Here is a 15,493-nt window from a genome sequence, read left to right as displayed (position 1 = left end):
TGTCGATTGAAAGTTCGGCAGTTTGAATCCCTATTGCTGCCGTATAACGGGGTGAGCTCCCGTTAGTAGTCCCAGCTTCTGCCAACCTAGCACTTTCGAAAGCACGTAAAAAATGCGAGTAGAAAAAATAGGGACCACCTTTGGTAAGAAGGTAACAGCGTTCCATGTGCCTTTGGGGTGGAGTCATGCTGGCCACATGACCACAGAGACGTCTTCGGACAGCGCTGGCTCTTCGGTTTTGTAACGGAGATGAGCACCGCCCCCTAGAGTCGGAAACAACTAGCATGTATGTACGAGGGGAACTATTCTGTCTCCGTCCTCACTTTGGAGTAATGAGCTGGCCTACAGCCAGTGGTTACACAGCTCCTATCAGTCCTGGCCGAGAAAACACAGCTGCCTGCCAAGAAGTTCAAACAGATTAAGACTTCAGCTCACTTCGATGGTTCAGCTAATTTGCTTCCCGTAGAAGTGAGAGCAGTCCCAAAGCTCCTTATATATACTGTGGGGTGGAGCTCCTGCCCCACCCTTCCCTTTGATGACGCCGTCTCTCTAATCTTCTGAAGCACGGGTCAGTCCAGGCTTGATTTGTAGAGATTATACATTAGGTTGTTTAGTTGGCAGACCACTAACCATGTGAACTTTAGTCTCCTGCCTCTGACTCATTCCCAGGGAATCTCTGCTCTTGGGAGGAACCTGACACACACTGTTACAAGTAGCAGATGAAAACAGAGAAATGATTTTAGGTATCCATCTCAGCTTAGCACTCACTGAATAGGCAGCACCTCAGCCAATCATATATTGTTTCATTGTACATGCATCTTCACTGACCTATCGTGACGTTACAAGTATGTATCCCCTTGCATGAATTATAATAAAAGGGATTTTGACTTTGGATTTGACTCTGGACTCTCATCCCGAGGAAGAACGCGTGTTTGACTCTTACATCATGAGAGACCACCACATGATTAGTATGGTTATCAGCTGCATCTGTAGGCATAACCTGAGGAAGGGAGGAATCGGGGGATGTCGGCCTCATTACGTCCTCCGACTGGTCTGGTTCTGGCTCCTGGAGCTGGGCCAAAGGAATCAGTGCTTCTGAGGTTAGCCTTACTGGCCCTTCCCCCTCACACTGAGTCACTTTCGGTCATGGGGCCAGGTTCGGGGGCTGGAGTCACAACAGGAACCTTTACCTTTACCCAATAATAATAATAATAATAATAATAATAATAATAACAACAACAACAACAACAACAACAACAATAATTTAATGACTCAGGGCGGTGAACAGGCAGATAAAATAAAACGATACATTTCAATAAAAACAATATTTAAAAAACTTATTCCAATAGCCTAAATTTAAAATACAATACAAAATAGAAAATAAACCCCAATAAAATCCATATTTAAAAAATCCTATTAAGCCAGTCCTGCTCGAAAGAATAGATATGTTTTAAGCTCGCGGCGAAAGGTCCGGAGGTCTGGAAGTTGTCGAAGTCCTGGGAGAAGCTCATTCCAGAGGGTAGGTGCCCCCACAGAGAAGGCTCTCCCCCTGGGGGTCGCCAGCCTGCACTGTTTGGCTGACGGCACCCTGAGGAGGCCCTCTCTGTGAGAGCGTACTGGCCGGTGGGAGGCATGTGGTAACAGAAGGCGGTCCTGAAGATATCCCGGTCCATTACTATAAGCAAAGCTCTTTCCACACTCCATGCATTTATATGGCTTCTCCCCTGTGTGGATCCTCTTATGGCAAATAAGATGACCTCTTTGAGCAAAGGTCTTTCCACATTCCATTCATTTATAGGACTTTTCTCTTGTGTGGAGCTTATTGTGATTATTGAGTCCAGTGCTACGCGTAAACGTTTTCCCACACTCCATGCATTTATACAGCTTCTCCCCTGTGTGGATCACCTTATGGCGAATAAGAACCCCTCTTTGAGCAAAGGTCTTTCCACACTCCATGCATTTATAGGGTTTCTCCCCTGTGTGGATCCTTTTATGGCGAATAAGATCCCCTCTTTGAGCAAAGGTCTTTCCACATTCCATTCATTTATAGGACTTTTCTCGTGTGGAGCTTATTGTGGTTACTGAGTCCACTGCTATGCGAAAACATTTTCCCACACTCCATGCATTTATACAGCTTCTCCCGTGTGGATCACCTTATGGCGAATTAGATAACGTCTTTGAACAAAGGTCTTTCCACACTCCATACATTTAAATGGCTTTTCCTCTGTGTGGATCATCTTATGGCGAATAAGAGTACCTCTATCAGCAAAGGTCCCTCCACACTCCATGCATTTATATGGCTTCTCCCCTGTATGGATCCTCTTATGGCGAATAAGAGTACCTCTTTCAGCAAAGCTCTTTCCACACTCCATGCATTTATATGGCTTCTCCCCTGTGTGGATCCTCTTATGGGAAGTAAGATGACCTCTTTGACCAAAGGTTTTCCCACATTCCATGCATTTATAGGACTTTTCTCTTGTGTGGAGCTTATTGTGATTATTGAGTCCAGTGCTACGCGTAAACGTTTTCCCACACTCCATGCATTTATACAGCTTCTCCCCTGTGTGGATCACCTTATGGCGAATAAGAACCCCTCTTTGAGCAAAGGTCTTTCCACACTCCATGCATTTATACGGTTTCTCCCCTGTGTGGATCCTTTTATGGCAAATAAGATGACCTCTTCGAGCAAAGGTCTTTCCACACTCCATGCATTTAAATGGCTTTTCCCCTGTGTGGATTCTCTTATGGTAAAAAAGATGACCTGTTTGAGAAAAGGTCTTTCCACACTCCATGCATTTATAGGACTTTTCTCTTGTGTGTAGCTTATTGTGCTTACTGAGTCCACTGCTATGCGTAAATGTTTCCTCACACTCCATGCATTTGTACGGCTTCTCCCTTGTGTGGATTCTCTTATGGGAAATAAGATGACCTCTTTGAGCAAAGGTCTTTCCACATTCCATGCATTTATACGGCTTCTCCCCTGTGTGAATCGTCTTATGGCGAATAAGATTACCTATATGAGTAAAGGTCCCTCCACACTCCATGCATTTATACGGCTTCTCCCCTGTGTGGATCCTCTTATGGCAAATAAGATTACCTCTTTGAGCAAAGGTCTTTCCACATTCCATGCATTTAAATGGCTTTTCCCCTGTGTGGATCATTTGGTGACTAGTAAGTGCATTACTATAAGCAAAGGCCTTTCCACACTCCATGCATTTATATGGCTTCTCCCCTGTGTGGATCCTCTTATGGGAAATAAGATTACCTCTTTGAGCAAAGGTCTTTCCACACTCCATGCATTTAAATGGTTTTTTCCCTGTGTGGATCATTTTGTGGATAGTAAGTACATTACTATAAGCAAAGGTCTTTCCACACTCCATGCATTTATACGGCTTCTCCCCTGTGTGGATCATCTTATGGCGAATAAGATTACTTCTTTGAGCAAAGGTCCCTCCACACTCCATGCATTTATACGGCTTCTCCCCTGTGTGGATCCTCTTATGGCGAATAAGATTACTGCTTCGAGCAAAGGTCTTTCCACACTCCATGCATTTATACGGCTTCTCCCCTGTGTGGATCCTCTTATGGCGAATAAGACTATGTCTTTCAGCAAAGGTCTTTCCACACTCCATGCATTTATACGGCTTCTCCCCTGTGTGGATCCTCTTATGGGAAATAAGATGACCTCTTCGAACAAAGGTCTTTCCACAATCCATGCATTTAAATTGTTTTTTCCCTGTGTGGATCATTTTGTGGATAGTAAGTACATTACTGTAAGCAAAGGTCTTTCCACACTCCATGCATTTATACGGTTTCTCTCCTGAGTGGATCCTTTTATGGGAAATAAGATTACTATGTCTTCTGAACCTGTTACCAGGCTCTCTGCATTTGTATAGCTTCTCCCCAGTGTGAATCCTTTCATGGGAAGTAAGTTGCCTGCTTGTTCTAAAACATGTTCCACATTCCAAACATTGATAAGGCTTCTCTTTTGCGTCAATCATTTTTTGAGGTGTAAGGAACTTATTTCCAAGAGAAGGAATGAATGTCACATTGTAACTTTTTCCGTTGTGTCTTCTTGTATCATCTTCTCCTTTGTTTTGGCTTAAATAGTGTTCTTTTACTAGTAATTTAGCTTTGATTGGCTTCAAACTTTTCCCAATATATTTTTTCCTTATTTTTTCCTGTTCGGCATGAAAGTTTTGTATTGGAGCATCAGTGGAAGATGAGCTTTCCTGATTCCAATCATTTGACTGGTTTCTATCATGGGTTTCTAATTCCATTCGAATTCCAAACTTCTCTGTTCCATCTATAGCATTGATCACTTGGAACAGTTCACAGGAATCTTGATTCTTCTCACTATTATTACCTTCAAAGCAAAAGAGAAATGAAAATGATAACAAGGTTAGAGAAAAAGATCAAACCGTAGGAAGTCTAGTGAATTTCCTTCTGAATTTTTCCAAAATTCCGTTATATTTTATGTTTGCATGCTTATAGTGGTTTGATATAGACAGAATGATTTCTATATTCATGAGTCCTGAAAGCTTTGAAAATATCTAGAAAACATCTCTTTCTTTACAACCGTCTATATATGTGCAAACCTCAATCAAAGTCTGTTTTGAGTCATGGAATAATCAGGGAAAACATCCAAGGAGGAATAAGGAGAAAAGTTAAGATTTATTGGGATGGGTTAATTTCAACAGAGACCTGAGAGAACTGAAACAATTTTGAAACAAGCTCTTTCTTCCCTGGTGTACCTTGGAGCAACTGCTCCATGGCGTCTGTTTGTCTGGCAGGCAGGACTACCACTCGGCTCGTTCCTTGATCCCAGGGATGAGACTTTGGAGCGAAGTCCCTTGCTTGAAGCCTCCCATTAGCTTGTAAATGTCTTTGCACTGAAATTGGAAAGGTTGGGAGGTTTCAAGAATGACTATTTCACTGCCCCAAAGTACTCATCGGTTGGCAAGGGCATTTTGGCCGGATCTGGTACAGGCTTCCGTTTGCAGAGAACGGAAGCTTAAACTACTTTAGCGTGAGATCACACAAGACGAGAAGTGCAAGATCTCACACTAATGATCTTCCAGGATCTTGCACTGCAGTACTTTAGTCCTGTGTTCCCTACAAACTGAGGACTTCACAAGATCCAGGGCCAAGTCTCTGAAAACAAAGAGGCCTTCCCTTTGTTTCCAAAGTATTTTGCCCTGGAGCTCGTGCAGGCCTTGGTTAGCAGAGAACAGAGGCCTGAAGCAGTGTAGTGCGAGTTCATGTGAGATCGCTAGTGCCAGATTTCCCACTATTGATCTTGCGTATCTCTCACTATTTTAGGCCTCTGTAGGCACCCAAGCAGGCAAAAGAACCGACAGCTCACTCCATCCTCGTAAAGTAAGTCCCAGCCAGTTGGCGTGGGGGTACATGTTGCAACGTTTCTGCTGTTATTTGTAAATATAAATGACGGCCATGGTGCTGTAACATTTGTCATTTCAGGACTGAGTCTTAAGTACTTGGGAGACAGTTAGGTCATAACTTGGAATGGTTACTTAGTGAACTGTCGTAACTGAGGGATCACCTGTATCCTAGGATGCTCTGAAGCACACTTCATGAGGCCTTTGTGAAGGCTTTGTGAAAGGCTAACATTTTGTTGTTCATCATGTATGCATTTTGGAATGTGGGTAGCGCTCTTATCTTGGATGGCAAACCTCAGTTAAGCAGCGTTCCCAGCATATACAAGAATACAGGATGAAACAAAGTTGTAGCCCTGAAACACTGTTGCATTTGCTTTCTAGCAAAAACACATATTCACACGAAAAGCCAATGATGTAATTACTAACCAATTATTGTGCCTTGGAGATTAATTAACCAATAATGAAGTAACACGTATGTTAGGTGAGAAATGGGAAACTGAGAAACTATATAAACTTTGTCTGATGATCAATAAAGTGCTGTTGATTCTGGACATTGTTTGCTGTAAAGTCTTATCAATCATCCTCAGCCTTTGGGCCCATGCAACATTTGACGCCCGAACAGGGACCCCTTACTTTGTTCGGCGAGGACAGGTGCACCTTCAGCCTTAGGGCTTCTCAACCATTCAAGGTTTCTGTAAGTATGGGGTCTTTGCTTTCACATGGACAGAGAAAGCATGCAGATGAATTGTCTTATCTTCTTAAAAAATCTGGTTTAGCTGTTTCACAGAAAGCTCTTTTTTGGCTGGTACAAGAAGTTGCTTTCAAATGTTCATGGTATCCTGAAAAGGGTTCTTTAAAATTGTCAGATTGGGAAAGAATTGATAAAGCTTTCCATTCTGAGCCGAGAGCAGAGATAGAAATTTTGCATGTTTGGCATTTGTGTAGGCATGCTGTGGAAACATTTGGCTATGAGGAAGTTTCTCTTTTATCACCTCCTTCGCCTCAGCATTCTACAGCTGTAGTGCTTCCTCCAGTATCTGAAACTAAACTTTTGCTGCCTTCTGCACCTCCTGATACTGGACAAAAACCTCCTCCTGACATCGTTCCACAATCTTCTTTTCAAAAGATGGTGGAAAATTTTAAGAAAGATGCTGCTATTTCTGGGGAAGAGTTAGCTGAATTGTTATCTGTGTGCCCAGTGCAATATCATCCAGGACCGCAAGCTGGACAACAGATAGCAGAATGGGAAGGTTTGCCATATCAAATTTTACCGGAGTTGAAGCGAACTGTTACAGATTATGGAGTTACTGGAAATTTTACAAAGGGTTTGTTAGAAGGCATTAAGTTTTCGTTCGGGAAACTTGCCAATGGAAAAAACAAAGCGTGCCTTTCCCGTAACCATACCTCCTCCTCCTGCTCCTCCTCCTCCTCCCTCTCTTGTGCAGCCCTAGCCACAGCCAGTAGTGCTGGGGTTGATTTAGTTACTCAGGAAGATTTGGATTTTAAGTTTCCTTTAGAAGTTAAAATTGTGCATTCTCAGTACACTGGTCCTATTCCCTCTAGACTAGTTGGCCTTATTTTACCACATTCTTCTGCTCATAAATTGGGATGTTTTGTAGTTCCAGGAGTTATTGATTCTGATTATACTGGAGTTATTCTGAGGCAAATTTGGGTTAATATTCCACAACTTCTTTCTAAAGGCTCTTCTGTGGCACAACTTTTTCTTTCATATGAGGTTCCTGCTTCTGGCACAGGGCATCGTGGTGATTTTGGTTTTGGCTCTACCTCTCTTTCTATAGGGATATTCATACTAATATATTGAGCAGGGATCTTCTTTCTCTTCTCAATGCTCATCTGGTTTTGGATGATGGCTTTTCCTCTTAAATGGATTTGTTCTACACCTGTTTGGATTGAGCAATGGCCTTTATCATCTGAAAAATTGATTGCTCTTCATTCCTTAGTACAGGAGCAATTGGATGCTGGCCATATTGAGCCTTCCACTAGTCCGTGGAATACTCCTGTTTTTGTTATCAAAAAGAAAAGTGGAAAATGGAGATTTTTACATGAACTTCACTAGAAAAAATTGACTGCCATTGTGGCCAGCAGGGGTCTCTATATAGCTTCTGAAAAAGGCAAAAATTGTTAGACATAATTAATTGGGCTTGTCCATATTTTCAAATCTCTACAGGAGAAATGTTACCTCTCTTCTCTTTGTTAAAAGGTTCCAAGCATTCTGGAGACTTGGTGTCTCTCACCACTTTGCAGAAAAATTGTTTACATAAAATTCTAAATAAACTTAAACTGCGATTTGTTGATAGAATAGCTTCTACAGCTAAGGGATTATGGTTAGCAATAATTTCAACTTCACTTTTACCTACTGCTTGTCTTTATTCTCTCTTTACTGAAAAGGCAATTCACATTCATGAATGGTTAAATTTATCTGCTTCTCCTCTGAGAAATATTTTTCCTTATCAGTCAGCTTTAGAAGAATTAATCATGAAGGCAAGGCGATGTGCTTTACAATTAACAGGTCAAGACTTAGAAGGTATTGCTTTCACTCGTACTAAACTTGAACATGAACATTTAATGACTGTCTCTGATTCATATCAGATTGCTTTTTCTCAATATCTTGGTGATATTAGCTATTTTTTGCCTAAACGTCCTCGCATAGTCATTACAAATACATTAAATCTTTCTTTTTCTTCTATTTTTGTTTGTTCTCCTCTTCCTTTTCACAAATGGATCACCTACTCGAGGTGTTGTGGTTTGGACAGATGGTCAACAATGGTTTTCTAAATACACTTCAATTCAGACATCTGCTCAACGTTCTGAGTTGGCTGCTGTCATTTTGGCTTTAAGATTATTTTCTGACCAATCTCTTAACTTAATTGTTGATTCACAATATGTATTTCTTACAATGCAGTCTCTTCCTTACGCTTATTGTTCAGCTTCTCTTGATGTCAATCACTTATCTTTATTTTTATCTCTAAAACATATTTTGGAAGAACGTGTTTTTCCTTTATATGTTGAACATATTAGAAGCCATACTCCTTTTCAGAATTCTTTGACAGAAGGAAATCAATGAGCTGATGAAGCTCTTAAAGATATTGCAATACTATTTTCTGATCCTGTTGCTAGTCATTCATATTTTCATCAAAATGCTAAGTCTTTGGCTAAACAATTTCAAATTCCTTTTTCTCAGGCTCGTGATATTGTTCGAGGATGTACTTCTTGTCAACAATTTGCTGTTCCTTTTCCTATGGGAGTAAATCCTCATGGAACAAAAGCTAATCAAATTTGGCAAATGGATGCCACACAATTACCTAATTTTAAACCATACACTTATTTGCATGCATCCATTGACACATATTCTCACTTTTTGTGGGTTACTGCTTCTAGACATGAGTGCACTTCTGATGCAGTGTCTCATTGTCTTTCTGCTTTTTCTGCAATGAGCCGACCGACTCAACTGAAAGCTTACACTAGTAAGGACTTTTGTTTCCTTTTGTCAACAATGGCATATTAAGTTGACTCATGGAACTCCTTACAACTCTCAAGGGCAAGCTATAATTGAGCGAGCTCACCGAACATTTAAAGCTACATTAACTAAATTTCTGAAAACTGAATCTGGTCCATACAATCTGCAAAAGATTCAACATTTGATCTCTATTGCTCTTTATGCTTGGAATTACTTAACCTTTTTAGATTCCTTTTCAGAAATTCCAGTCAATTTACATTTTCATATTCAGGATCCTGTCTCTCGACCTCTGGTGTCCTATTGTCAACCTCCTGATCCCGCTTGGCGTGGACCTGCTAAATTTATAACCTGGGGTCGTGGTTACGCTGCAATTGAGGATCCACAGACAAAACAAGCTGTGTGGATTCCAGGCCGGTGTGTTTGTCCTTATCATGGTGTGGCATCAGAGTCTTCACAATCCCATTCCAAACTTCAATCCGAATCTCAAAACGGAGGCTCGTCTTCCCAGGTTGCCACATCCTCCTGCCATGACTTGGGGTCAAGTTAAAGCTACTACCTATAAAGCTCAACAACAACTAAAGAAAGCTTCTTTACCTCAAACTCCAGAAAATCTTGTAGCTTGTAGTTTTTGCTGTTATAACTGCTAATTCTGTTACTATTCTTTTACGTTGTTTTCTTTGTTTTCCTTCTACTGTTTCTACTACTTCTGAAACAACTCTTGCTTTTTCCCTCAGTCCTAATCTTTGGATTCATCATGCTCAATATATGTTTTTAATTCATGGCCGCAACATAACTTTATATTATGAACCTCCTATGGCTCTTGGTCAAGTTGCCTTTATTCCTAATCTAATTACCTCTTCTATTTTTATTGTTTCGCAACTTCAACATATTTCTTCTTCTTGGTTATTTTCTAAACCTCCAAGTCAATTGAATTTTGTTAAATGGAATTATCTTCGTATTAATCAGTTTACTCGAGGTTTGTTTTTGTTGTTATGCTAAACAAACTTGGCTTAATAATTGGTCTGATTACCCAAAAGCAAAATGTATTTTAGATAACTTGGGAAATTATAGTCATTGTACTCAAAAATATTGGTTATGGGGTAATATTAACAAAACATCACAGGGTCATAATATTGTGCCTGATATGTATCCTGATAATTTTCCTCTTTTTGAAGCCAAAGATTCTTTTAATGTTGGATCAATTTGTGCTGGCTGGCAGTTAAAAGAGCCCACTATGTGGTTCTTCTTTGATAAATATGCAACAAATGTACACCCTCAGAACTATCAATGTGCTGCAATTGGATATTTGTCATTACCAGTACAAATAGGTGTTCCTGGTCGATTATCATCTTGCAGGAAGCGTGCAGCCTTAGGACCAGCATGTTCTGATGAAGTCATCGTGGACACTCAACTTTCTGCATTGTCTACCTATGGACGTGCAATTGCTGGAGCAATAACTGGAGTCATTACCTTGGGATCATATCCAGGAATAATTGCTCAAGAAAATAGACATTCTATTTTAGGACTTACATGTCGTTTAGAAAAATCAATCAATGCTACTGCTGCAATCATTAGAGATATACAGAATTAAATTGAAGAATTAAATCAAGATATGCTTCAACAACGTTTTGCTATAGACTATATGTTAGCTCGTCAAGGTGGATTTTGTACCTTGGTTGGTCAGCGTGCTTGTGCTGTGCATTTTCATTCACTTAATAAGACTATAGAGGATGAACTGGCTAATTTACAGGCTTCCATAAAAGATAATGTTCATGAAAAGTTTTCTCCTTTTGATTGGTTAACTAATTGGTTACCTGATTTTTCTTGGCTAAAATTATTGTTTTTCTATGGTTTGATTATATTTGTTTGTCTTATAAGTTGTGGTTGTTTTATGCAATGCATTCCTTCATTTTGTGCTCTTTTCCGTAAGCCTTCTCCAGTTACTTTGCATCCAATTCAATTGCGTGCTATTGAAAAATATCTCTTCATTAAAAACAAAAAGCGAGGAAATGAAGGGTTTGTGAAAGGCTAACATTTTGTTGTTCATCATGTATGCATTTTGGAATGCGGGTAGCGCTCTTATCTTGGATGGCAAACCTTGGTTAAGCAGCGTTCCCAGCATATACAAGAATACAGGATGAAACAAAGTTGTAGCCCTGAAACACTGTTGCATTTGCTTTCTAGCATAAACACATATTCACACGAAAAGCCAATGATGTAATTACTAACCAATTATTGTGCCTTGGAGATTAATTAACCAATAATGAAGTAACACGTATGTTAGGTGAGAAATGAGAAACTGAGAAACTATATAAACTTTGTCTGATGCTCAATAAAGTGCTGTTGATTCTGGACATTGTTTGCTGTTTAAATCTGATCAATCATCTTCAGCCTCTGGGCCCATGCAACACCTTTGTTCTTGAATTGGATTGGGAGAATCCTCCTCCATGGCCTGAGCATGAAAGTTCTGCTCTTACACAATTTGGGGAGGTTTCAGAGGACAAATAACATATGATCTCCAGAAAACACATAAAAGCACACCCCATTCTTCTCATCCTCCACAGGTAAGTTCAAATAGAAATGGAAAAATACAGAAAAAAATTGGCCCAAAAGCATCTAAGCAAAGAGACACTGACTCTAAACTTCCTGGGGTACCAGAAGGCCAGATACTTTCCTTTTCCTTTCCAGGAGATGATATCTGATTATAGTTAATTTTTATTAAAAATCACTAATCTGTCTTCTTGAACTCTCTGATTGGGGACTAGAAAACTCTTACCCAGAGAGACCACGTTCCGATGGTTTTCAAGCATGACTTCCGAATGCAGCGTTTTTTGGTCAGGATCCAGCTGAGACCATTCCTCCTCAGAGAAATACACAGCCACCTCCTCGAAGGACACCAGACTCTCCTGAACATGGAAAAAAGAACAGAACAGGAGGATTCGCATGATCTCTTCATAACATAATATAACATAACATAATAACATAATAACAGAATTGGAAGGGACCTTGGAGGTCTTCTAGTCCAACTCCCTGCCCAGGCAGGAAACCCTACACCATTGCAGACAAATGGCTATCCAACATTTTCTTTAAAATTTCCAGTGTTGGAGCATTCACAACTTCTGCAGGCAAGTCGTTCCACTTATTGATTGTTCTAACTGTCAGGAAATTTCTCCTTAGTTCTAAGTTGCTTCTCTCCTTGATTAGTTTTCACCCATTGCTTCTTGTTCTACCCTCAGGTGCTTTGGAGAACAGCCCGACTCCCTCTTCTTTGTGGCAACCCCTGAGATATTGGAACACTGTTCTCATGTCTCCCCTAGTCCTTCTTTTAATTAAACTAGACATACCCAGTTCCTGCAACCGTTCTTCATTTTTTTTATCCTCCAGTCCCCTCATTATCTTGGTTGCTCTTCTCTGCACTCTTTCTAGAGTCTCAACATCTTTTTTACATCGTGGCGACCAAAACTGAATGCAATATTCCAAGTGTGGCCTTACCAAGGCATTATAAAGTGGTATTAACACTTCATGTGATCTTGATTCTGTCCCTCTGTTTATGCAGCCGAGACCTGTGTTGGCTTTTTAAATCATCAATGATTTAGACAAGGGGGTTGAAGGGGAATTCATCAAATTTGCAGACAAGACCAAATTGGCAGGAATACCAACACTCCAGGAGATAGGCTTGAGATATAGAAGAACAGACAGATTGGCACCTTCTAACAAAATGAAATTCAATGCTGAGAAATGTAATGTGCTATATTTAGGAAAGAAAAGCCAAATCCACTGGCACAGAATAGGTGATACCTGGCTCAAAAGTAGTAAGTGGAACAGGGATTTTGGAGTCCTAGTGGACAATCGTTTAAACATGAGCCAGCAGTATGCTACAGTTGCCCCAAAACACCCAACAGGATCATAGGCTGCATCAAGAGGGGGATAGAATCAAGATCACATGAAGTGTTAGTACTACTTTATAATGCCTTGGTAAGGCCACACTTAGGAACTTTGCATCCAGTATTGGTTGCCATGATGTAAAAAAGATCTTGAGACTCTAGAAAGAGAGCAGAGAAGAGCAACCAAGATAATGAGAGGACTGGAGGCTAAAAAATACGATGAACGGTTGCAGGAACTGGGCATGGCTACTCTAGTGAAGAGAAGGACCAGGGGAGACACAATAGCAGCGCCCCAATATTTGAGGGGCTGCCACAGACAGGAGGTGGTCAAGCTATTTTCCAAAGCACCCGAAGGCCAGACAAGGAATAATGGATGGAAACTGAACAAGGAGAAGTTCAACCTGGAAATAAGGAGACCTTTTTTGACAGTGAGAGCAATCAACCAATTTATTTATTTTATTTATTTATTCGAATTTTTATACCGCCCTATCTCCTGAAGGACTCAGGGCAGTTTACAGCCAGATAAAAAACGTGAGAATAATACAAGTAAAAACAACAATTAAAAAACTTATTAATTAGGCCGAATTAAAAATATCACTAAAATAATATAAAACCCCATTAAAAACTAAATTTAAAACTAAAACCCTAGGCTAGCCCTGCGCAAATAAATAGTTGTGTCTTAAGCTCGCGGCGGAAGGTTCGGAGGTCAGGAAGTTGACGAAGCCCTGGGGGAAGCTTGTTCCAGAGGGTGAGAGCCCCCACAGAGAAAGCCCTTCCTCTGGGTGTCGCCAGTTGGCACTGCCTGGCGGACGGCACCCTAAGGAGTCCCTCTCTGTGAGAGCGTATGGGTCGGTGGGAGGCGATCGGTGGCAGTAGGCGGTCCCGTAAATAACCCGGCCCTATGCCATGGAGCGCTTTAAAGATGATAACCAAGACCTTGAAGCGCACCCAAAAGGCCACAGGTAGCCAATGCAGTCTGCGCAGGAGTGGTGTAACATGGGAGCCACGAGGGGCCCCCTCTATCACCCGCGCAGCTGCATTCTGAACCAACTGAAGCCTCCGGATGCCCTTCAAGGGGAGCCCCATGTAGAGAGCGTTGCAGTAATCCAAGCGAGATGTCACGAGCGCATGAGTGACCGTGCATAAGGCATCCCGGTCTAGGAAGGGGCGCAACTGGCGGACCAGGCGAACCTGGTAAAAAGCTCTCCTGGAGATGGCCGTCAAATGATCTTCAAAAGACAGCCGTCCATCCAGGAGAACGCCCAAGTTGCGCACCCTTTCCATCGGGGCCAATAACTTGCCCCCAACAGTCAGCCGCGGATGCAACTGACTGTACCAGGGTGCCAGCATCCACAGCCACTCCGTCTTGGAGGGATTGAGCTTGAGCCTGTTTCTCCCCATCCAGACCCGTACAGCTTCCAGACACCGGGACAGCACTTCGATGGCTTCGTTGGGGTGGCCCGGGGTGGAAAAGTACAGCTGAGTGTCATCCGCGTACAAATGGTACCTCACCCCAAAGCCACTGATGACCTCACCCAGCGGCTTCATATAGATGTTGAACAGGAGGGGCGAGAGAATCGACCCCTGTGGCACCCCACAAGTGAGACGCCTTGGGGTCGATCTCTGCCCTCCTGCCAACACCGTCTGCGACCGATTGGAGAGATAGGAGGAGAACCACCGATAAACGGTGCCTCCCACTCCCAATCCCTCCAATCGGTGCAGCAGGATACCATGGTAGATGATATCAAAAGCCGCTGAGAGGTCTAATAGGACCAGGCCAATGGAACCAATGGAACAGAAGTTTCCTTCAGAGGTTGTGGGAGCTTCATCACTGGGAGCTTTCAAGAAGAGACTAGACTGCCAACTGTCAGAAATGGTGTAGGGTGGTTGGACTAGATGACCTACAAGGTCCCTTCCAACTGTTAATCTGTACTTTCTGAGGTTGAATTAATTACAAAAAGAAAGGTGATCCAGCAGTTTCTGCCACTGTGAAACATTTATTCCTAATTGTTGAAGAACTTTAAAAGAAGTGCTTCTTGTAAAGGCAAAGTTGGAGGAGCACCTAGCAGAACAAGATAACCAGAGGAAGCTGTGTTGACTGACAGAAACTTCAACCTGCTATTCTGCTGTCCATGTGGTGTAAGGACACAAAAATAATCCAGTCCAAACAAGGGGGGGAAATAGAAGGAGAGAGCACTCTGCACACCCACTTCACTTCCTGAAGGGAGAATACAAATCTAATAATTTTTCCCTTTCTTACTTGATTTAGGGGTTCAACCGCTGTTTGATCGCCATCATAAAAATCAGAAAATTTCATTCTTTGTTTCTCTGTAAGGAATAAATAATTTCAAAATAAATAATTGTTTTATTTATTTATTTTAGACAATTTAAATGCTGCCTATCTGCACATGGCAACTCAAGGCAGCTTACAAAAACCCATATTAAAATAATCAAACTAATAAAAGGAGACTTATACAATACATTAAAATAATAAAATCACTCCCACCCCCTGCACTGGCGACAGCACCACATAGGAGCCTTTTAATGGGCTCCATCCCGCTCTGGGTTCCCCAGGCCCGCTGGCAGAACCAGGTCTTCAACGCCTTCCAGAAGAGCGCTAGAGTGGGAGCCATTCTAATCTGTCGGGGGATGATGTTCCAGAGAGGGAGCCCCCACGGAGAAGGCCCTTCTTCTGGGTCTCACCAGGTGTGTCTTCCTAGGAGATGGGACAC

The 15,493-nt window shown here is 41.7% G+C and overlaps 2 protein-coding genes across 5 annotated transcripts in view; both read right to left on the bottom strand.

Annotated features, from left to right (window-relative positions):
- Positions 1-1,243: 1,243 nt before the first annotated feature.
- On the bottom strand, positions 1,244-2,040 carry LOC131192833 (zinc finger protein 24-like). The gene has a single exon (XM_058172387.1). It carries the CDS (start codon positions 2,038-2,040, stop codon positions 1,789-1,791), a length of 252 nt encoding a protein of 83 aa, XP_058028370.1. The 3' UTR covers positions 1,244-1,788.
- The window catches only part of LOC131192647 (zinc finger protein 845-like), a 47,024-nt gene continuing 32,774 nt past the window's right edge, over positions 1,244-15,493 (bottom strand). For 3 of the 4 annotated variants that reach the window (XM_058171984.1, XM_058171985.1, XM_058171987.1), the window contains exons 4-6: positions 15,022-15,089; positions 11,654-11,783; positions 1,244-4,366 (exon numbers count right to left, since the gene is read on the bottom strand). In XM_058171984.1, coding sequence (XP_058027967.1) covers positions 2,127-4,366; positions 11,654-11,783; positions 15,022-15,089 — 2,438 coding nt within the window. In that variant the 3' untranslated portion in view covers positions 1,244-2,126. The remainder of the gene's footprint in view (positions 4,367-11,653; positions 11,784-15,021; positions 15,090-15,493) is intronic. The other variant, XM_058171986.1, reaches the window with a different exon arrangement.

The sequence above is a fragment of the Ahaetulla prasina genome, chromosome 2, assembly GCF_028640845.1.
Source record: "Ahaetulla prasina isolate Xishuangbanna chromosome 2, ASM2864084v1, whole genome shotgun sequence".
NCBI lineage: Eukaryota > Metazoa > Chordata > Lepidosauria > Squamata > Colubridae > Ahaetulla > Ahaetulla prasina.
Note: the sequence above shows the minus strand (reverse complement) of the source record. Positions and strands in the feature narration are given on the sequence as shown.